Below are 22,583 nucleotides of genomic sequence, written 5' to 3'. Positions count from 1 at the left end.
TGATGCCTTATGTTTAAAAGACTCCTCTTAGTTCTTCTTGCTTGCAAGCCAAAGACTATTCTGTGGTGCCCTTAGTTTCTCCAAGCAGTTTGCTAGCCTGTATAAAATCTGTAGCAATTGTAATTTCTGGTTTTTCTAGGTTTTATAGCTAGTTTTTCTCATTTCACCACTGATCCAGGCTGGAGGTTTGACAAAAATTACCTGCCTTGGTGCTAGAATTATGGATTCTAGTGCATCAGAAAAAGAAAAATAATCTTCTTACAGAATTTCCAATTTTTGTGCGTATTTTCTGCTTGCAGCTTTCCTCCCATCTTATTTTGCACACTTTCCATAAGGCAAAATGAGACCTTGTGAAGCACCAATTATACATTCTATTCATTGTGAGGAACCTTTGCTTGCACATATTATATGTAATTTGGCAATGATCACCTAAAGAGCCTCTAGTATTCAGTCTGCTAATTAACAATTATCCATCATAATGAAGTCTAGAATATAAGTATGCTGCGTTTGACTCGTTATCTTTGTGCTAGGAGATAAAATTGATAACTTTTGGAATCGGTTTGTGCAAAGGCTATTCTGTAACCTCAAATTGGAAATAATAGGTTTAATTTATTGCAGAAAGGATCCTGATGAGTAGCTTAGTATATTTAGTTTGTAGGCTTTGGAAAATTTAATTTAATAGCAGTTCTAAGAGAGAGAATGGGCCATGCTGCTAATATAACTTATCTCAGTTTTATCTTCTTTGCTTTGTCCTTTCTGAGTAGATCATCATCACAGACTTTTTCTAAAGCAAACAATTGCATTTGATTGCAGGTAGGAATGCTAATTTTCATTCTGTAGGGATTTCTGTTTTCTCTTTCTTATTTAATGACACAGACCCCTAACTTTGGTGGGTAACCAGCTGAAATGTTTCATTCTTTCATGTTCTTTGTAGTTTTCAGCTTGGCCATGAAACCCAGATTGAATTTGTAGTGTGTTTGCTGTCCCAGAGCTGACCCTTATGTTTTCAACCTTTGTTCCCTGGTTTGTTCTCTCTGGTGCTTGAGTAAGGAGGTGATGACACCTGCCTGTAAGTGAGCATCTGGAAAGGCTGTTAGTTTCAGTTTAGATCACAATGGAAAGTTTATATCACAAGGCATGTAGAAATCAAACCAGTGACCCTAAATTCCAATATAGGAATTTATTTACTTGGAATTGAAATATACTATTTGTTTAACATGGTCTGAAGACACGACTCTGGTTTCCTGTGCTTCATGCACAGCATTTCACTGTAGTTGAAAAAGAAATCCAGTGTTTTCTAGTCTAGCTGGAGCTTAATAATTATGTTAACAAGAGTGACAAAACTTACAGAAATATATCTGAAGCTGATGTGAGCAAATGTGAGTGGGTATCAGACATCCTTCCTTTAGTAGGAAGATGTTTGTGAGATGAGCAGTCCCTGTGAGTTCAATTACTGCTTTCTGTGGTGGCCCTGGGGAATCTGCAGGTTGGTTACTACCAATTTAACCTTGTAGTTGCTTATGTGGCCCACTGGAAAATGTTCCACTCTATATTCAGCAGAGATTTTGGCTCTGTAAAAGGATAAATTTCATGCAAACATTTCATGACGTAGGTTCTTCAAATTCTTCAATCACTGTTCTGAAACAAAAAATAACTCAAACAGAATCAACTACAGGGGTTAAGAAACCCCAAAGCAAACAATTTTTTTTTCTCAAAAATAGGCAAAAGAAATTTATATTTTGGTTGTTTACTTATATTATAAACTTGCCTGTTGACTGTTTTGCAGGCTGTTTTCTATTGCCTTATCTTCTGCATACACTTAAACTCTTTAGTTAGATTTTCCTGGTTGCATGAGACCAGTTATTGATGCAGGAGAATCCCATCATATTTTGTAATTTTTTTTACAGAAAGCAGCAAAGCTCTCTTTTAGGAGAGCCCTGCAGTGAATTATGCTTTCAATTTCAGGGATTTGATTTAGGGTGCTTTTTATGTTTATGGTTTCAGCTTAGCAGCAGAGTGTGTGAACTATGCATTGGGAGGTTTGTTTTATCCTCCAAACAGGGAATCTGGTCCCTCAGCTGAGGCAGAGCTCTGCAGACCAAGGCTGCCTATTTGCTCAGCAGGTCTGCAGACCAAACCTAAAAATCAGTGCTCTGAAACTCATACTTGCTTTTGGTGAAACTTTGTACTGAAAGCGAGACCTCAAGCCCATTAAAGAGATTAGAAAGGCCAGATTTGTAACTTTCCCCTGCTGCCTGAGAAATGTTTCAGGATAAAAAATGAAATGGGAATTTGCAGACACAGGTTTTTCTGTGGATACTTAAATGAGACTAATCCCTCTTTTCATACAAAGTTGTGCACCTATGCACATTGTCATCTGACCAACGCAGCTGTAAATTTGGGGTATTGTACTTTCAAAAGGCTGCAGAGTCAGTACATTTGTTTACTGTATAAAGTATATATGAAAGATGTAGGAAAAGGGAAAAAGCAGGGAAAGGTTCCCTCATTTTTCTGTTTTTATAAAATTATTTGTCTCCTTATGCACTTGCAAACAGATCCTGATAGTTCTTGAAGCAACTTGCAGATTGTGATTGAGCTGTCACATCTTGTGTGAAATGACAAAAATCTATGAAGACTTATATCAAATGTGTTGTTTTCCTTAATTTGCCTATTTACATTGTTCAGTATGTTTATTATGTGCACTATTTTAACTAATTGTGTGTTCATGGCACAATCAGAGACTCCTTCATGGAATAAATATGTTGAGTAAGTATCCTTGCTGGTTTACAGCTACCCCATCCTCACCTCATCCATCCTCTTCCTTTCGTTTTGTTCTAATTTCCATCTTGTTTGCTGTTGTCTAATTTATCTCCTAATCTACTAATTTATCAGTAGTACTGACTGTGGTATCTGCCCTCATGTTTTTTCCAGGTAGTTGTTTCATCCTGTGAAAACTCCCTTAGTAAGCAAACTAAAAATTTGTAGTCCATGAGTCTCATTCTAATTGCCAAAGGCACCTTTTGTGCTGTGTCTGGATGAAATCACCTGTTGAGGACAGCCCTGTTTGAAACTGGCCACCCTTCCACAGTTCCCATGCAAGGGATTTGATGGTTGGACACATCAGAATAGTTGAATTATTTCAGAGAATAGTTCCTGAACTAATTTACTTCTATCCTCAATCAGAAACTTAAGGGGAGCAAAAGTTTCTTTTGCACTGAGCACAGTCTGAGAAGTATTCCCTTAATCATTGGCAGGAATACTTCATGAGCATCAAACTATCTGGGAACACCTCTATGAGAGTTCTTGTCTTTTTAGCTTGACAAGCCTTCAGGAAAAATAGCAAAGACACTGCTTGAAGGGGGCTCTTTTTTCTTGTTGTGGGTCTTTAAATTAATTTTAAAAGAGGTTAAAGGGCTTCAGTGAAATGAAAACCCATTTCATTTCTTTAAGTTGCTTAAGAATATTCCTTTTAGAAACAGATACCAGATGCACAAGCTAATCAACCTACAGTGCATTAAACAATTATTTTGGCTCATTGAACCAATCAGAACACACTTTTTATTTTTGATTGACATATGATAAACACAGCCATCTGCTGCTTCACAGCCTGGTGGTTGGTCTACTCAGGGCTGTAGGAAAAGACAGTAAAATGCCCTTATTTAGGTCCCATAAAATCATGCAGGACACCTCTTCTAGGCCATAAATTACTAATTATAGGCAGCACTGAACCAAATATTTCATCCCATCACAATAACATCCTAATCCCTGGATGTTTCATGTATTTCTGTATAGTGTGATACCTTCAAGTGTGTCTGTGGCTGTCCTTTCCCCAGTGTTGTCCTTTTCCTATTAAAAATTTTCATAACCATTGCCATGATGTTTTCTGCTGAATCATGGATGTCCATCCGTGTGATGATCTCATCAAAATTTGGTGTACAACTGGGAATTCAAACATTGTAGAGGGAAACACCAAAAATTCTAATATTGTGTCTTCTTCAAGCAGGAGAATGAGGATTCTTTAATCACTGCAACAAGCAGAGCAGGCAGGAAACCTAGAACAGAAATGCAGATGGACTCAGCAGTGTGGAGTAAATCCTTCCATGTTTCCTCTTCCCCCATGTCCCCTCACATCTCTCAGCTTTTCCATCTCAAGTGCATAGAATGAAATCAAAGTCAAGTACTTTGGAGGAGCAAAATAACCCAATGAACTGTAATTCAAATTGATTAATATTGGATTTGGAGAAGATACATTTAATCCATTTTGTTCTGCCGTTTCAGAGACTCACAGGGGATGGAAGAATAACCTTGTGCAAATATTTGTCCTAGAACTTCCTTTAAAGCATTTTCCTCACCATTTTGTAAAAAAAGGAATCAATTCAACTTTCCCCCACTGAATTTTTTTTTAAGAACCCTGACTTTTGTTGTTAAAGAAACCATTCAGTAGCTGGAGGACTTTGCCCGATCCATTTAGAATTAGATGATGATTATACAATCAATTAAACCCATCTGACATGCTGAATAAATACAAGTGCTTTATCATTTTAATGAGCTTTTGTACTGTTAAGTATTTTTTTTTTTAGTTCTTTGCATGTGTTTTCTGTGTGTATTGCTAAATACACATGCTTAAAGAGACTGTCACATGAGTGACCTATATTTGAAATACCAGAGCACAGCTAAGTAGGAGCTGTGAAAAAGTTGGATACAAGATAATGCTCAGGTGTATGGCCAAAGAGGAGCAGTGAGACACATTTAATGCTCACTGCTGCACCCAAACTGTCCTGCTAATCCCCTTTTTAGGCTGAAGCACTGAGATTTTATAACATGTGTGAGTAGCACTGTGTGACACGATGGCAGGAGGGTGTGAGATTTGCCACTTTCTGTGTGTGTGCCCAGTTGCAGTTCAGTGGAATACAGCTAAATATATTTAATGCATAATGTTCTTCCTTATATTGCCACTTTCAATCACTCACACTTTTTTCCTATCAAACAGGAATCTTAACTCTTACAATTTCATTTATGTATGATGGCACCAATTGATGTTTGGGCACTGAACAGAAAACTCAAGCCAGTGTTTCCAATGATAGCCCTTCATATCAACTTATGAGATTTTTGTTTTAGTGGGTTTGAGGTGTTTGAGGTTTTTTTAATAAGCTTTGGTCACATCTGTATCTTCATTTGGAGAAAAGTGGTAGGGAATGTCCATGGTAGACACTAAACATTTATTTCCTTTGTTAAGTCCTAGAATACCCAGTTCATTGGGCTTGATGTCTGAGGCAGCAACATTAACAAAAAGCTGCTTTATGCCCTGAACTGTCTCTGGTGGCAGGTAGAGCCCTGGGTGAGCACAGATCTGAGAGCTATAAATCAGAGGCATTACTGTCCTCCACAGAGATTTTGCTAAATTTTATTACAAGTGTCATCTTTATTAAGAAAGGTAAGATCTATGTTCTAGCCCAGATCATCACTGTCAAGAGCTGTCGGTAATAACTTAATTTACCAGGGGAAAAAAAACAGCCTTGTGTCTCCTTCACTGTCAGGCAGGTCAAAATTACTACATACAGCAGTATTTACTGTAGTACAGGACTCCCACTCAGGTGGGAGTTTTCCAGTTCTTTTTCAGTCAGGGCATTTTGTTGTTGAATTCTCAAGGCTGGTGTGATTTGCCACGGATAGTGAGACACAGGGGAAGTTGCAGGACAAATACACTTTTTAGCTGATAAAACCAAGTGATGGCATTTTTTTAATCTCCAAAATGTCTTGGGGAGGAAGAGATGAGAGGTATGAATGGAACAACCACCCTCCTTCCAAGTGGAGAAACAAGGAGTGTGGCATAATGTTGCCCAGAGAGGTTGTGGACTTGCCATCCCTGGGAGTGCTCAAGAGCAGGTTGGATGGGTCTCTGGTCAGTCTGGTCTAGTGGAAGGTTTCCTGCTCATGGCAAGGGGGTTGGAAGGAGATGATTTTTAAGTTCCTTTCCCACCCAAACCATTCCATGATTCCCTAATCCTCTGGAGATATGGCAAAGGTTCAGAAGTCCCACAGCACAGCTTAGCAGTGTAGTGTCCATGCTTGACTTAATTAGGGGGGATTCATCAAGGGACACCCCATGCTGAAAATTATCTTCATTGTGAGACTGTCCTGGGCATTTTGCTGTTCCTTACTGTTCCTTGTGCTGCAGCTGTGACTCACACAAGCAACCCCAGCGTTGTGCCCCTGCAGTTTCAGCTGTCTGCTGCTTGCTAATTCTCTTGCATCTTTGGCCACTCTGCTCCCCAGGTACACTTTCACTGGAATTTACACTTTTGAGTCATTGATAAAAATATTGGCAAGAGGATTTTGCATGACAGAATTCACCTTCCTTCGGGATCCCTGGAACTGGCTGGATTTCAGTGTTATTGTTATGGCGTAAGTAGCACTCCTTTATGTTTTTCAAGAGAGTTATATGCAATAGAACTTTCTAAAAGATTGTCTGGATGTTATTTCTTTTTTCCTTCACTCAAAATTTACTGAAAATGAGAAAAGGCTGATGTGTATTAGGAAGAAGGTATTTTTATCCTGAGTGGTTTCAGAGGAAGAAGTCAGAAGAATTCTCAATTCTGTTCTCTGAATTCACTACACGATTTTGGAGAAATTATTTACTCTTTCTGTGCTCCACAGAGAAAGCTGTTTGTAAAATATCTGTAATAATATCTGCCTATCTAATGTAGTTTTGGGAAGCTTCAGACCCCTGAATAGAAAGTGTTCTAAGTGTGACTAAATACTCACGTATTTAAATCCCTATTTATATTCTATCTATCCATCACATCATCAGAGCTGTTTTCACGTCCCTCTTTTCACAAACTCTTTTCACCTGGAAAGTAATTACTATTTTACTATAAAGAATTAATTTATAGTCCTCTGAAACTTGTTATATATCTTGGAAATAGAAATTTGGCCCCCACCATGATATTCCCCTTCAGCTGTATGCTTCTGCCCAGATTGTTAGAGTTCATTGAGGACATGTGGGGTTCTGGTGCTTTGAAGAAGGTGATGGATTTGCAACATCCAGACAGCTAAAAATACACAGGGGTAGAGAAGCAGTCAGCCAGCACTCACAGGGGACTCAGGGTCAGACCAAGCTCTGGCCAAAGGCAGAGGTCTGACACTGTCAATACCTCCAGCTAAGACAGAATCCAGATTTCTTCATAGTCACAAAAAAAATTGGGCAAAAAACGAGTTCCATCTTGAAGTGAAAGCTGGTGGAGATGCCTGGAAGGCTCCACTTCCTAAACATAGAAGGATCTGTTCTGATCTAATCTGATCTCCCAGTTTGGTTTTCTTTTTTTTTTCTGCTTAATAATACCTGTAATCAATTCTGGGTTTAGGTCAGTTCTTGCTGCCATCTTTAAACCCCATAATTTACAGAATTAAGTGAGATTCAACTGTGTTAGCACCAACATCTAGGCTGAGCTCCTGGGGCTGTGAAGTTTTCATGGAACCAAAATCAGGAAAGAATATTCAACCAAAAGTTAGCTAGAACACCAGTGAGGAACACTGAAGTTGAAAGCACAGCTCTGTTAGGGTACAGGGACCCAGACCAGTATTCAAGGAGATTCTGGATGATGCTCTTGGTCCTATGGTTTTGTTTCAGGTAGTCCTGTGAGGAGCAGGGAATTGGACTCTTGATCCTTGTGGGTCCCTTCCCATAGCTCAGGATATTTTATAACTCTGTGTTTCTTAGCAGCATTTAGCAGAACAGCATGAAGATGTGTAAAACCTGAGTGAACTTCCTCAGGAGCACTCCCATTTATTTCAGTAGGCTTTGGATCTAAGCCAGCCCTAGGCCAGGTCCTGGTATCTGTTACTGCATTCCTATGGATTTGGCTGACCTGACATCTGGCCACTGTGATAAGCCTTTAAAAAAACAAATCAGTGCAGATGGGGAGAATCTTTTGGAGGTCAGCACACGTTAGGTATTTTTTGCAGCTAAACTTTTCCTCAAGCATTGCTAAGTGCAATTCTCCTGCAACATTTAGTGGCAGGACAATGACACAGAGTCACCAACCTGCTCTCCTGTCCCCTGCCCATCAGGCAGGTGGTAAAAGCAGGGTATAATCATCCATCTGTTTGTGGGTTTATTTGTAGGTCTCAGAATTCAGCACAAAGTGGAGAATTTCTGTGCGTGGGTTCTCACTTTTCTAGAAGGAAGGAGGTCTCTGATAGTAAGGTAGAAAGGAGAAAAGGACAAAAGGAGCCACAGCTTCCAGCTTTGACCATGAATCTGCTCCACCTCATCTTGTCAACTTGGGCAGAGGTTGAGGCATCTTCCCCTGGCTCTGGGGGCATCTCAGACTGAAATTCAGGTCTGAGCAGTCAGTGGGGGACTGAATCTGAATACCCCTTAAATTGTCTCTGGATCCCTGGATTTAGGGAGCAGGAAAGAGGAGGAGGTTTCACAGACCTTGAGGTGGAATCACTCACAGGGGAATCACTCACTCCCTGTTTGTAGGAACCAGGATTTGGTGCCCACAGGTTGTAGGTTTACCCCTCTTTTTTCTTTTCTAGTTCTAGATTTGAGTGACTCCAGCCCTTGGATCATGAAAAATCCTTAAAGCTTTTCTAATGAGAGGCTTGGGAGTCTGTGCTTTCTTTCCTAGCTGCCTTTTGATTTTCTTTCCAAATGATATTTCACATCTGAGTTAGAACAACCCCTAAAACTGTGACTATGAACCATCAGGCTTCTTAACATCAAACTATTTTCTTAATACCAAACTATCTCTTCAGAGCCAGAATCTATTCCTATTGTTTCTTACTTTAAGGCATATTATACAAAGCCTTTAATAATGGAAAAATAAATGGATCTTTGGAATACAAAAAGATATGGAAAAGTGTTTCCTTGAGCCCACAGGCAGCAGTGAGAGAGTTAAAAGTGGCTGCAATATGATCTTATGTACAATGAAACCTCCTTCCCAGGAATGCAAGCAGCAGATAGTACAGAGACTTGGATAATGGAATCTATTCTGATACGATTTAGCCCTCATACAAATCCAATTTGCAAGTAATTTAAAGTAAGATGGATCACACAGGTAACTCTGGTGTTGTCTTTGCTCGTAGCCTGTGTGCTGCCAGAGGTATTTCTGTATCTGCAAACAAAGATTTCTGTATCTGCCTGGGAATTCAAAATGGAGCAGCCTGATAAGGGGCCATGAGATTCAGATGGACTGAGGGTTTTGAGCTAACACAAAATAGGATTATTTCACTGATGGGTGTTTCAGTCTGAGGACCATCATTTGCTTTAGAGCTGCTGCAAAATAGCTTCTTGTCTTGTCTTTTGGGCAGAAAGCACAGACTGGGCCACAGAGAGTTGTTTTAAAAAGCACACTGGAGAATAAGAAGTGCTGCAGGTCTCTGGGGCACTTCTGTCCTGTGCCAGTGGGCACAGCCATGGCTTGTCACCCTCTCTGGGGTCAGGGATGGGTTCAAGGGAGATTATGAAACTGCCCTTGTTTTTATATCTTTATATATATTATATCACTCTGTCTCAGACTAGTGAGTCCCTCTTTCCAGGACAGGTGAGGGAGAGGCAGCTGTAACTCTGGGTTGGAAAGTGCCCTGTCAAAATCTTACAGACAATAAGCAATTCCCTGGCTAATGGGAAAATTCAGGATAGGAATTCAAGTTGCTTCTCACTCTGTGGTACAGAAGAACTCATCAGCAGCATTTTGATTGAAAATATGACCGAAATAAATTCTAATTTACTATTACAAGCAGCAGTATTATCTAATTCATATGCTTGTTCACATATTTATAATGTATTTTTACAAATCTCTGGTCAGCAAAACCATATTCCCATCCTGGTGCTTCTCCCCAAATTATTTTTCCTCCACCTTTCATGCTGAAGAAGAGTTTGGTAGAGAAGTACAGGGTAAAGCTGGGGAGGAAACAGGTAAATCGTTGCCCAGACTCCTCTGTGAGATTATGAAGAGAAGCAATATTGTTCTTCCAAGCTATAATCTGGATTAGTAGATATGGAGAGGATGCTTTGTCCTCCCCAGGGGCCTTTGGGCAAAGCCCATTTAAGCAGGCTTTTTAAAATAACCAGGTGAGTTTTTTCTGTAACATTTAGAAGCAAAGAAGTAGGGCAGTTGAATGAAATTTGGTAGAATTTTAGAAGTACAATTCAAGTGTCCAGGATCTCTTTTGTTCTGAAGATACAGTGGTGACTATGGTTTTGCTGCATACTGACTTGGAGGAAATAATTTTGTGCAACATTGATAAAATGAAATTTATTCCATGACTGGAATGCTCCCTCCTGGGAACATTTAGCTCAGATGTGATGGGTCTCCAGGATGACCAAAAGAGGGAACAGCTGGGATTGGTATTTTAATCATAAAGAGGTTTTTAGTAGGATGGCAGTTATATTCATTTAGACTCCATTGTCCCTCAGCCAAAGGGGATGAAATTGAAATACAAAACGAAATACAATTTAAAGCATCTCTTGAAACCAAAATTTGCTTTACCACAGACTACAGCATCTTAAACTAAATAACCCAGTCAAAATGTTTGCACTATTTTTGCCATGTTGTCCTATATGTAGTTTTCAGAAGCTATTATGTGAAAATTGCTTGAGTATTTGAAGCAGCAAAATAACTCTTAATATTTCCAATAATGTAAAGAAATTTCTTTTTTGTTAAACTAGATGATGGTAAAATCTTTAAAGTATTTATGGCTGAACAGCACAATAACAGAGTTCACCCAGTAGTTTTAAAGGATTGGTGCCTATTAGAGAAGTTTAATAGTTCAAGTAGCATTTGAAATGATGTGCACTAATAAAAACCTGGGGCAAATGGCATCAAAGAACAGCCAGAAAAGTGGATGCAGTTCTCATTCAGCTGCGTTCACTCCCACTGTGTATGAATGCTTTCTTCATTCAGACAAGTCTCATACTCTATTGTATAATTCCAAATAACTGTGACTTAATTCTACAGGTATGTAGGAGAATTTGTGAATGTAGGCAGTGTTTCACCTCTTCGGACTTTCAGGGTATTGAGAGCTTTAAAAACTATTTCAGTAATCCCAGGTAAGACGCCCTGATCCTTACGTTTTGGCTCTCAGCTACAAGTGATTCTCTCTCTGTCTCTCTTTGTCCCTTTGACTGTTGTTTTTTTGGCTGGTGTTTTGTCATTGTCTGTGTGTGACTTTCCCTTGTTACAGATACATAACTGAATTTGTGGACCTGGGCAATGTCTCAGCCTTGCGAACGTTCAGAGTACTGCGGGCGCTGAAAACAATCTCAGTCATTTCAGGTGAAAATCAGGTTAAACACTCGGGCTGCAGTTCAAGCCTACATGCCATTTCCAGTAGTCAACACTGTAATTACAAAAGACTAAACCATAGATACTGATCAGGAAATGGAGGAATGTAGGGAATGTGACCTGTCAATAGAATACTTTTTTTAAAAAAAATATTTTTTTCCGATATTGTTTTTGTGGACAGAAGGAATGAGAGCGCCTCCAAAATTGCAGAGCTCACAAGTGCTGCAGTAAGAACTGTGGCTCGTGAATCACATCCATGAAGTGCTCATTTGTGAGCTGTATGAAGATGGCAATGAAAATATTTTAAAACCTTTGGATATTGATTTTTAGAAATGGAAGGTTAATGACCTCAAAATGCATATTCATGTTTGAGAGCACATCGATAGAGGAATCTAAATCTGTGCTGTGAGCTGAGGTTTCAAGACTGCAGGCACAGATAGCCTAATTTGTCATGGTGTTTATCCATTTGCATGTGATAGAAACACTGCTGAAATTTTGTGCCTTGAAGAGATTGAAAACATTTCATTATTTATTTTGGTAGGTTCAGCATTTCATCGACTCACGTTTTCTCACATTTTCAAAGATATGACTTCTCCCCTCTTTACCTCCTCCAAAAAAAAAAAAAAAGAAAAAAAAAGAGAAAAATTAGCTTTACTACACATCTGGTAGTGAAAGAAGCTCTTTATATAATCTCTCACTATTAAAAAAATTTAAAAATTAATTTATGCTGAGATTAGTCCAGTGAGGACTAACCATAGAACAAAACTTTCTTGCTGAGCATTATCTATGGACAGGTCTCATTCAGCCTCAGTGTTTAACATCTCCAACCTGCATGATAAGGTAGAGAAGGTAGCAACACCCATGCATGGTAGATCCTATCTGTGATAATCCTGAACAGATGTTGGCAATTGCAATTATGTGTTAAAAATACAATTTTTCTCTCAAAACATTGAAAGAACTGCTCAGATTCTCACTCACAGACCTTTAAGGTTAGGAAGGCTTTTCTACTCACTCTATTATACACCATAATACCAGTCTAAACAAATTCTGTGAAGTAAATTTATAGGGGTATGTATTAAAACTCATCACCACATGGAGAATAAGCTAGAAATGGGAATTCAGGTATGGAGGTGTTAAAATATGTATATATATAGGTCTAGAGTTTGGTCCCTCATTCCAATATACAGCAATGAAAATCAGGGAAATTACTGGGAAAGCAAGGTGCTTTTCATTGGAAGTGTGTGTCCAAATACAGGTTTTAAAGAGTACTCCAAGATGCATTAGGTCTTTGAAACCAGTACCTGTCTTAATTTTTGTCTTTAAGTTTTAAAGAATAGCCTATTGGCAGAGATTTGTGGGAATTTTAAAATTTTCTCTAACAGGATTTTCATTAAGAAGGAATTTTTATTTTCTTTGGCAAAGAGAGCTGAGCACAGCTTTACAGATCCTGTGGGATGGTAGTGGCTACTCAGAGAGAAAGGCAGAGTTTGTTTCCCAGATTCCTTTGATAGCAATTTGGAGACTTAACCTGGAGGGACATCCATCTTCAGGGGACACCTTTCACCTCACATCTTGTCTCAGGCTGGAGCCTCTTCAGAACAGAGCCTGTCAATTTTTCTGTGTTATATATATAACAATTTTCTGCTGTCCTATATCAGAGGAAGAGCTGAAGCTTGTTTTACATCAAATGATAAGATAGGACTTGGTGGGGAAAAAATTGAGTACTGAGATTCAAGTAATCCAGATTCAAATAGACCAAAACCCTTCAGTGATATTAAACACTGAGTTGTTCCATTTGTTGGTTAATAGAAAAAGAAAAAAGAGCGTTATTTATTAAAGTAATGCATAATAACTCACATTCTCTTTTTTCATTCTGGCTGAGTATTTGATTAGTTTTTTTTTATAACTACATTTTTATGTACAAGTCCCTAAATTATTTGGTGACATAACTGCATGTAGATATGCTAATAGAATATCCAGCCTTTGATTTTATCATCAAGATTACCTGTGCCCTGAGTATTAAACTACAAATGTGGAGAGCTACAAATTGCCACAGCTGCCAGTGAAACACTGGCAAGACAAAGTTTTTTTAATATTAACAGATAATTCCAGAGGATTGAGTTCATCTTACATTTAGGCATATGTATTTTAAAAGATATATTGGACATGATGCTGTGGTTTCTCTGGAGATCAGTCTGAGTTTTTAATGATAACATAGGCTTATGCTGAGGTGAAATATTTTCCCCCAGTAGGCTTAAAAATGAAAAGATGATGAGCATTAATATCTTTCATGAGATTTTTTGGGGTTAATTGCCATAGAGAGGAGAAGGTGGTTGTTATTTTTGCTTCCTCTCTCACGTCTCAGGTGAAAAACACCAAGTTGTATTCTCCTTTAGAAATATCTGAGCTTTCCCTCAATAAAATTGATCACTTTTCCATCAGGCTCTTCTATTTGCACCAACGTGCTTGGGCTGACCGTGGTCAGTGAAATTGCTTACAGAAAGCCAAGTCCTGGTGGTGTGAGGCTCCTGTCCAGCAAAGCACTTAGGGGCAGCTTTTCAAAGGCATTCTGCTTCACTTGGAATCAATGATTTTTTCTATTGACTCCAGAGGGAGTCAGTAAAGCTGACAATTAGTGCTTTTAAAAATCTCACCTACCTTTAATGTCTGGCTCTAAGTGCTCAAGCAGGCACAAGGATCTTTAGGGGGACACGGGCTCACAGGGCTGCAAAAGATCTCCTGAATTCAGAGTCCATTCCCCTGGCCTGAGGCTGCATTTAGCACAGCTCAAGCATGGCATGGGGTTTATTGCCTGACTTTTCTGAGCAGCCCTTCAAAGGTGGAGGTCCCAGGCTCTTCCTGAGAAGTCCTGGAACTGTCCCAGCAGCTCATTGCTTTTGTCATTAGCAGATTTATCCCAGGTGGATGGTTCAGATCCAGACCCAACAACACAAATGTTGGCCCCTACCAGCCAGCTTCCCTCTCACTGGAGAGCTGGGGCTTGGTTTGAGTGCCATAAATGCCAATATCTCCTTTTCCAAATGGCCATGCACCTGCAGGTCCTGTCTCTGAATCCAGCCTCCCTCTCTCTGGCAGCTGAGACTATCAGCTCTCTCTTTTTTACTCTGGAGCTGTGTAAGACATCAGGGCAGTGCCTTACCTCCTGTGACAACCCTAAATATCCCAGAAAACCTTCATGGAACCCCCTCCATTTCCCCTTTTCTGCACTGAGCACACTCATTTCTTCCTGTTTTCCAGCTGCCCACGATATCAAGAGGAAAACAAGCTTTGTGCAGGTTCAGGTGCTTAGAAATAAGTAACATTTTCTCTATGGGAGCATTTCAAAACCTTTAACTCTCAGTGATTTGATTTACTAATTGGCGTCTCGCACGCTGCCATGGCAACTGGATTCATTTGTTTTTCTGGCCAGATAGGAACCATGGTCAGCAGCAGAACAGCCCACTGGAGCCATTCATTTGTCTCCCATTAGCATCCCATTTCCAGAGCATCCAAATCCCAGTGGGCTCAACAGGAACAACAACAGAGGGTCTTGAATTGTATTTTATCCTCATGGAAATCACTGAGATTTTTGATAAGTACTAATTGAGATGATATAAACATTGAGGTACACCCTCTCCATCAAAAGACCACAAAAAGCATCATCATCATCATCATCATCCCAAGGATTTTGTAAAGTGCCAGTATCCAGCTGAATCCAGAGAAGTTTCCCTGCTCTTTCTGGAGCAGGCGTGCACACACGGACACCTCACACGAAACCACAGGATACGGGGAAAGGTGACCTCATAGAAAATTGGGCCAAGGCACTTTGGGGCCTGATCCAGCTCCCATTTAAGTTAGTGTGAGACTAAAGGCTATAAATAGTGCTGTGAATGTTATCCAGTGCCTCTGTGATAGCCAGGACAGAGCTCGGAGAACAAGAATTAAGACTGTGTGGAGGAGACTGACCCCCTCTCACTGTTCAGTCCCACTGAAGTCCTGCTGCAGAGAGATAAACCACCCTTGTGGTGGGTAAATCACTTAACTCAAGGGGTAACTACCCCAGAGGTGAGAAATATATGGCATATTTGTGTTTTCCTTGGAGACTGGCCTGTCAGTCACTTCTCCATGCAGAGCCAGCCTGCAGGAATGCTGACAGCAGCTCCAGTTTGCCAACACGTTGCTGTTAAACTCCTTGCTGCCCCGTGTCTCAGTAACTAATGACAAAATACACTCATCAGGGCTGAGCCCTTCTCTCCCTGCATGCATGTGACTCATGCAGACATTTACAGGACACAGGTGTATCCTCAGGGAAAGGAATGGGCTCTATGAGGACAATGTGCTGCAAGTCACATTCTTTTCTTTTTTCTTTTTTCTTTTTTTTTTTTTTTTTTTTTTTGGTGTTTTTTATTTTTCCTCTTCCTGCTTGTTTCCAGACTGTGCATGAACGTGTCTGATGTTTTGTAGGTGATTGCCAACATCTGGTATGGATGTCATACTGAATTATGCTAATACTTCCTCACATCTCGCATAAGGAATGGATGGTGTTTTGGGATCTTGCCATTTCTCATTGTTTGGTGTTGCTTGCATTTTCTATGGTTTCTGATTTGCATCTGAAAAATGATTATTTGATTAACCTCTGAATGTGATAATTTCTACCTGCCTTAACAGGAATGTTTGGGCCAAATTCTTCTTGCTCTCTGCAGATGTCAGGCTGCCTAAACAGCCTCATTCCACTGATTTTGGATCTCGTGGGTTTTTTTTGTGTCATGCAAGCAGGATTTGGCCCAGAGGTGTGGAAAGAAGTCAGTGATTCAGAAAAAGCCTGTTATTGATTTACTCCACAGGGAGTAATCTATAGACCCATTGTCATTAACGGGTGTAGTTGTTACTCAGCTTTGGATCAGATCCTCAGGTTTTTCCCTGCATGCTGCCTGGTTTGATGTTTGACTTGCAAGAATTAAGTAAATGCCTTTAATGCCCCATAAATAGTATCTTCTATTAAGCTATATTGCAGTGCTCTCATTGGCACTATTTCAAAGAAGGATTATTTATCCAGAAGATTTAACTGTGCTCTAAATTTGAATACATCTAGCATTGCTTTTACAAAACATGGGATTGATTCAGAGAGATGCAGAGCACCTGCAAGAGGTCCTGGGTGTCCTTAATTCCCCTCAGCCCTTCCTTTTTAGAGGCACAGATTGTTTAAATGCACAATGAATTAAATATTTTCCTCAGCCTTGGCACTTAGCTGTGTCAACCACCTTGATGGATGCTACTTAATATACTGAGAAAAATTTGGTTTTAAAGAGTGAGAAAAAACAGTTCAGCTGTAAGTATAACACTCTCCAAGTGTTTTTCCTGGAAAGTTTTAACAAAGGTTCAGGAGGCAGAGTACAAGTTATTTTTAAATGGTCTTTAATTACAGAAATTGTATTACTAAAGCATCATCTTCTCAAATTGTTCGGAAGCTTGTAAGCTATGAAAACAAAACAAAACTATTAAAAAGGAAGTCAAGCAGAAAACCATCTCATAAAGAAATGATTTGATACCTGCAAGGAATGATCTTGTAAAACTAAGAGTATAGAATTGCTATTCTATTTAAAACTCCAGTAAGTAATCTGGGAAAAACATGTTTCATGAAATGACTTGAAATTGGCAATCCTGAGGCCTGATTTTGAAAACAGGTAATTTTTATTGTTGACTAGAATTTTGTAAGGTTTTTTCCCTAATATTCCTGTTCACATTAGGACTCCTATTGTCCTTGCCCATATGAGTAAGATTAATTAGTGCACTTAGATGGTACAAATACAGACTCCAAGTTTGCATTTGTATTACAAACAAATAAATGTTCTGCAGGGATTTCACAGGGAATATAGCAATAAAAGAATTTGTGGTATTTTTTTCCTTTTCTTAAGACTCAGTTTGCATTTGGATTTCCCAAGTTTAACCAACTTCAGTGAAGCAACATCTCTGCATTCCAAGGACAGCCAATGATAAGAATCACTGAAAATTTTTCAGAATATTAGATTTTTAAAAATTAAAATTTCTATTTCATTTGCAAATCTTTTTTCTCACCTCACTACTTGTGTAAGACCTGACTATCTTAAAGGTCTTATAATGCTGGGCGAGGGTGACACTCCAGAAGTCCTTTCAGAGCTGGGCTTCATCTAAAATTACTTCCCATCAGGTAAAAAAAACTCAAGGCTGGATTACCAGAAGATATTTCACTTTTATTTAGGCATAAAAACAGGTAGCCAAGCCTACTAATGGCTTCAAAAATTCAAAGTCAGCCTTTTTCTAAGTATCTGAGTAGAACTGACCTCATTTGTAAAACCTCTTTTTGGTGAGGAGAGGTAGCATGAAAATCCAGGTTTTGCCTAATGTTTGTCCTGCAATCATTTACTCTCTATTTCTGAGCAAAGCAGGGAGCTGTCTAACCTTGCCCTCTTTACCATGCCACAAACTATTTTTAGGGAGGCAAACAAAGAATTTAGTGGGGAAGGCTCCCCACCCCTGAGGAATCAGTGCCTTTGGGTTAAATGGGCCATTTTACAGATGTTAGTATCATTCACAGATTAGCAGTATCCTGTGTAGGAGTGGAGTATTTTAGGCTGCTGCATGCAGGGACTGCTGCACCTGTTGGCCATTCCAGCAGCTCATCCTTATCTAAGAATCCCTGGTTTCCCCTCACTCTAACAGAGATTTTTTAAGCAAAGCCAAAAGCTAATTTTGCTTTCCTGTGAGTCCTGAAGTGCATTTTCATATTATTTCCAATTACTAGCTCAGCCTTTGTGGCTGCCAAGCTCTTGGGGTGGAATTCCAAGGAACTGAGATTTAATGTGTACGATCATATTCAGTGAGCAAATCAACGTGCTTCTGAATATTGCCCAGGAGAATTCCTCCTGTTTTCTCTTTGCATTTTCTTTTTTTCCTATTTAAATCAATTTCTCTTACTGCTGCCATACTGGTGATACAGATTATCAGAAACACTTATTACTACTCTCCAGTATTAATTAAATATAAATAGGAAAGAAATGACAAAATTGCCATCAATGTGCAGCTGATATTCATGTCCAGCTACAGCATACCAGTTTAGAAGAAAAGAGTCTTTTTTAAAAAAGGAATGGGGTTTTCTGATATAATCCTGTAATATTCAATCAGCTCAAAGAGTGCTGATCTCCAGGAAGACTTCAAAAAGCAAGGACTATCACTTGAGAAAACTGTATAATTATTTATATCTGAATATTTGTGCAAGAATAAACTGAAGCTAGTGTTACAGGGTGAAATAATAAAAGAGGAGCTAATTTGTGACCCAAGCCTTCGGTGTTATGCAACAGGATTTTTTATCTACTTTGGCAGCATTCTATAAAATGATTAACTTTGCCCAGGTAGTGTTGGAGCCCCAGGCTGTTTTACTCGAATAATTTCCACTGCATTTATTTGATTGCCTGTATTTGTTGTTTTTTTTTCTAATCCCAAATTCTTGTTGTTTTAAGCAAATGAATTGAAAGCAGAGGAATTATTCATATGAGGACAATATGTTGGATTTGGCTCTAAAATATGTAAAATATTATGAGGGAATAAACAGCATTTCCATACCTCTTCATCTGTTTATGTGAGGGATAAAGTTATCAGAATCACCTGAGAGATTTAAAAACAATTCATGTTCTCAAAATTCAATGGGATTTAGGCTTTACCGCCTTTACTGCAGCTCCATGAAAATATAAAACACATTCCATGTTTTCTTTATCCATGGATAGCTTTGTATCTCACTGTCCCTCCATCCAGTTCTTCCCCTCAATTTTAAATCAGTGTTTTTGCAATTCCAGGACTTTTGTCCAAAAGCAAAGTAGATGTTCACAGTGATCACTCATCTCTCATTTCTGATGCCCAGTTGCAAACACACGCTCAAAGCCCTTCAGATTTCCCCTTTCCATGGAGATTTTCATCATGAAAAGCAGCTGTCTGCAGACATATTTCAGTCTCTCAGTCTATAAACTCTTGGCTTTTATCTCCCCAGGACTGAAGACCATTGTAGGGGCTCTTATCCAGTCTGTTAAGAAACTTGCAGATGTGATGATCCTGACCGTTTTCTGCTTGAGTGTCTTTGCCCTCATAGGCCTCCAGCTCTTCATGGGCAACTTGAGACACAAATGTGTCAGGGATTACACCATGCATAACTTCACCAATGGCTCCTTGTACTTGGATGGTAGGATGTGGAACAGCTCAGAGGAATTCCTTAGTGACCCAGGTAAGCTCCTCTTGGCCCTGTAATCTGCTTTCTGGTCATTTGAGGATTGTGGGATTTTTTTTTTTTTTTTTTTTTTTTTTTTTTTTTTTTTTTTTTTTTTGTGTGTGATTTTTTTCTTTGTTTATTCTGTGTTTTTTGTTTGTGTGTGTGGTATTTTTTTTTTTTAAATTATATTGAAGACCTGTATGTGAATCAGCAAAAACTACTGGCTCATCATGTTGTCAATGTGATTTTGCAATACCTAGGTAGCTTTGTCTGAATCTCTATGGTATTTCCACAGTCCATGCTGAAAATACTTCTGGTGCTTTTCTATGAAGTCCTAATTGCCTCACTGATGATTTTAACAGTCTTACGGTGTCTTAAATATTTTTAAAGCTCTTTTTTTCTGAAATTGAGCAATCACATGAAAATTTCAACTCTGTGTATGTGAGTCTGGTTTGCATATTGTTTCTCTGAAGACAATTTATAGCTCTTGCATTTTCTAGAAAAGCTTCAAAATTTGAGTTAATGGCCTTAAAAAAAATTCAAAAGGTAAAGCAAAGCAACTCTGTCTTTATTAATCTGAAAAATCCCAAGAGAGTTTTTAAAGAAAATCTTTTGCTGTTTGGGCCTAACTCATTATTTGGGTTGGGTCATCCTTTACAAACTCATGACCAGTGATTGTTTGTATTTTATTTATTTTGAGGAAAAAAATGAACCACTTAACTAATTAACTGGAGTTTTGGTTGAGAGGCAGTGTCAGTGGTGTGGGGTAGCTCTGCTCTGACCCTACAGTCCTACATCTCCAGCCACCTGCACTATAAAAACCCCAAATCTGACTCGTGGAATTGCCTGGCTTGACCCAGGGCTCTGCCAAGGGCAGTCCCTCCCTTCCCCACTGGTGACTTTTGGCCTTTCTGCTCAATTCCCCTCCCTGTGGCCTGAGAACCCTGGAAGCAGTGGTGTTAGGAAGGGTTCCTTCAAGGGATAAAGAGCCCACCTGCTGCTTTCCCTCTCTGACAGAGGCTTTGAGGGATAAAATAGGGATGGCTGGAAGCATAAATCCCTGCAATAAAGGTGAAAGGAAGAAATGGAGCCATGAAGATAGTCTGGCTCTCTGGAAATGGAAATAGGGTAAATGTGATACAGGATAATCTATTAAAATACAGATAATGTCAGGGCCAGCTGCAGCATTGCTTTAAATGTGAGGAATTGTACAGCTGCTCCAGCATGCCATGAGCAAGTTTATTTATGTAGTCCTGATATGGGGAGGAGGGCAGACACTCCCAGAAATCCATATAGAAAATCCAGCAATGGTTAATATGTCCATGAAAATATACTTGCTGTCACTAGAAGAGATTTGCCTGTTACAAAGATAACCAGCCTGGTGAGATAATGGACTAAAATGAATCAAATTTTGGCTTTTGGTTTTGAATTAAATGTGAACTAAAATAACAATAGGAATAGAAACTAATAATAATATTAATTAGTATTTTCATAATATCTGAAAATAAAGATATAATGCATTATGGTAAACAGTTGTCACTTATTTTGGATAGACAGAAATTATTTAAATAGTGAAAGTGTTGAGGCAATGCATCAGGGCCCTAAAGACCTAGAAGAAGAGCAGATTTATGAAAAAAAAAGGTAATGACCTCTGAATAAGAACAATGAAGCCTTCCTCAAAATGCTGAAGAAGGAGGATTAGCTATAAGACAAAAGAGAACAATATTAAGTAGGATTTTCATTTAATGTTCCCTGTTGCACTATAGAGATTCAGAAATGGAAGGACTGGCTCATTTTGTGACTAGATGGGATAGTGCTTTGTATTTCATTTTGCATAAGTATTATGGTGAAATGAAGTGACCGTGTAAAGGAGAGGCACTGACCACAATTTAATAACAGTCTGAATTTCAAGTACTGCAGGGAATTAAGCAATACATACAGTTAGATTAAAGTGTAGGCAGACCAAATTAGATAAAAAGAGGAATATATTAAGAAACAGAATCGTGTCAGTGTTTACTCTGAAGAAGAACTAGAGAAGAAAATTGGCCAACATGTTGAGATAGTAGAGTTCACTCAAAGGGAGCACAGACAATTACAGGAGCTCTTTGGAGATTTCAAAACCAATGTGGCTGAGTCATTTAGTTTGGAGCAGGAATACCAATCCAAAAAAAACCAGAAAACAGAAACCTGAAGTACTGTCAGAGATCCACTTTATAGAAAAAGAGGAATGTAAAGAAATAAAGGAATGCAAACCACTGAAAACTAAAATTGGAAAAAATCTTAATTCTGTTCATTAGGAAACAAAAATAGGGAATTAAAATAGGGTGATGGGGCAATTCTGCACTTCTTGAAGAGCAAAAATTTGCTTTGGATTCTTTAAGAACATTTTATTATTTTAAAGGGCAGCAGGGAACCTCTGAAATGGCATCAGCCTCCTCCTGTGGCTTAAAACCACTTTTTGCATGAATGAAAAACAGAAATCAGTAAAACCCCTTAAAAGGGTAATAGAGGGACGAATTGCTTGGTGCTGCAGAGAAAATAGTTGAGAGATTTAGTCATGAGGTGTGAAGATAAGAATTCAGTTTTGAGTCTTTCAAAGGCCTTTTTAGTTTGAGATAACTGTGTGCTGTGGGCACTTGCTAAAGGGGCCATTTGGTTGTGTCTCTGGGCCAGCCATCTGAGATGGCCTGGGATAGCTTCAAGTCTGCTTTTTTATTCAAAACTTACTTAATATCTGGACAAAGTTCTGTAATCTTTCCTTATCTGCTTTCATCCTCCAGGCAGGAATTTTTTTTTTTCTCATTTGTCTTCTCGATCCTCTCATTTTCGTTTTATATACAGGAAAAAAAATCCATTTATAAACTCTGTATCATCACTGGCTTAACCAAGATTATGTGGTAGCTCTTGATTTTTGATTGACCCCTGAGGAAATAACCACCACAACCCCAGATTTCTGTAACTCCTTCCCTTAACTCCATGCTCAAAACCCTTGGGTACTTTCCTGTTCTAGAAAAATCTTTTGTGTGTTCAAGAAAAATCATTTTTCTATAAAT

General features: G+C 38.9%; 1 protein-coding gene across 2 annotated transcripts in view; it reads left to right on the top strand.

Annotated features, from left to right (window-relative positions):
* The window catches only part of SCN5A (sodium voltage-gated channel alpha subunit 5), a 166,901-nt gene that overhangs the window by 4,604 nt on the left and 139,714 nt on the right, over positions 1–22,583 (top strand). For both annotated transcript variants that reach the window (XM_056485320.1, XM_056485319.1), the window contains exons 3-6: positions 2,677–2,766; positions 6,277–6,405; positions 11,194–11,285; positions 19,315–19,545. In XM_056485320.1, coding sequence (XP_056341295.1) covers positions 2,677–2,766; positions 6,277–6,405; positions 11,194–11,285; positions 19,315–19,545 — 542 coding nt within the window. The remainder of the gene's footprint in view (positions 1–2,676; positions 2,767–6,276; positions 6,406–11,193; positions 11,286–19,314; positions 19,546–22,583) is intronic.

The sequence above is a fragment of the Oenanthe melanoleuca genome, chromosome 2 (genome assembly GCF_029582105.1).
Source record: "Oenanthe melanoleuca isolate GR-GAL-2019-014 chromosome 2, OMel1.0, whole genome shotgun sequence".
In the NCBI taxonomy this organism is placed as follows: Eukaryota; Metazoa; Chordata; class Aves; order Passeriformes; family Muscicapidae; genus Oenanthe; species Oenanthe melanoleuca.
The sequence above is the reverse complement of the archived record's forward strand: the minus strand, read 5'-3'. Positions and strand labels throughout refer to the sequence as shown.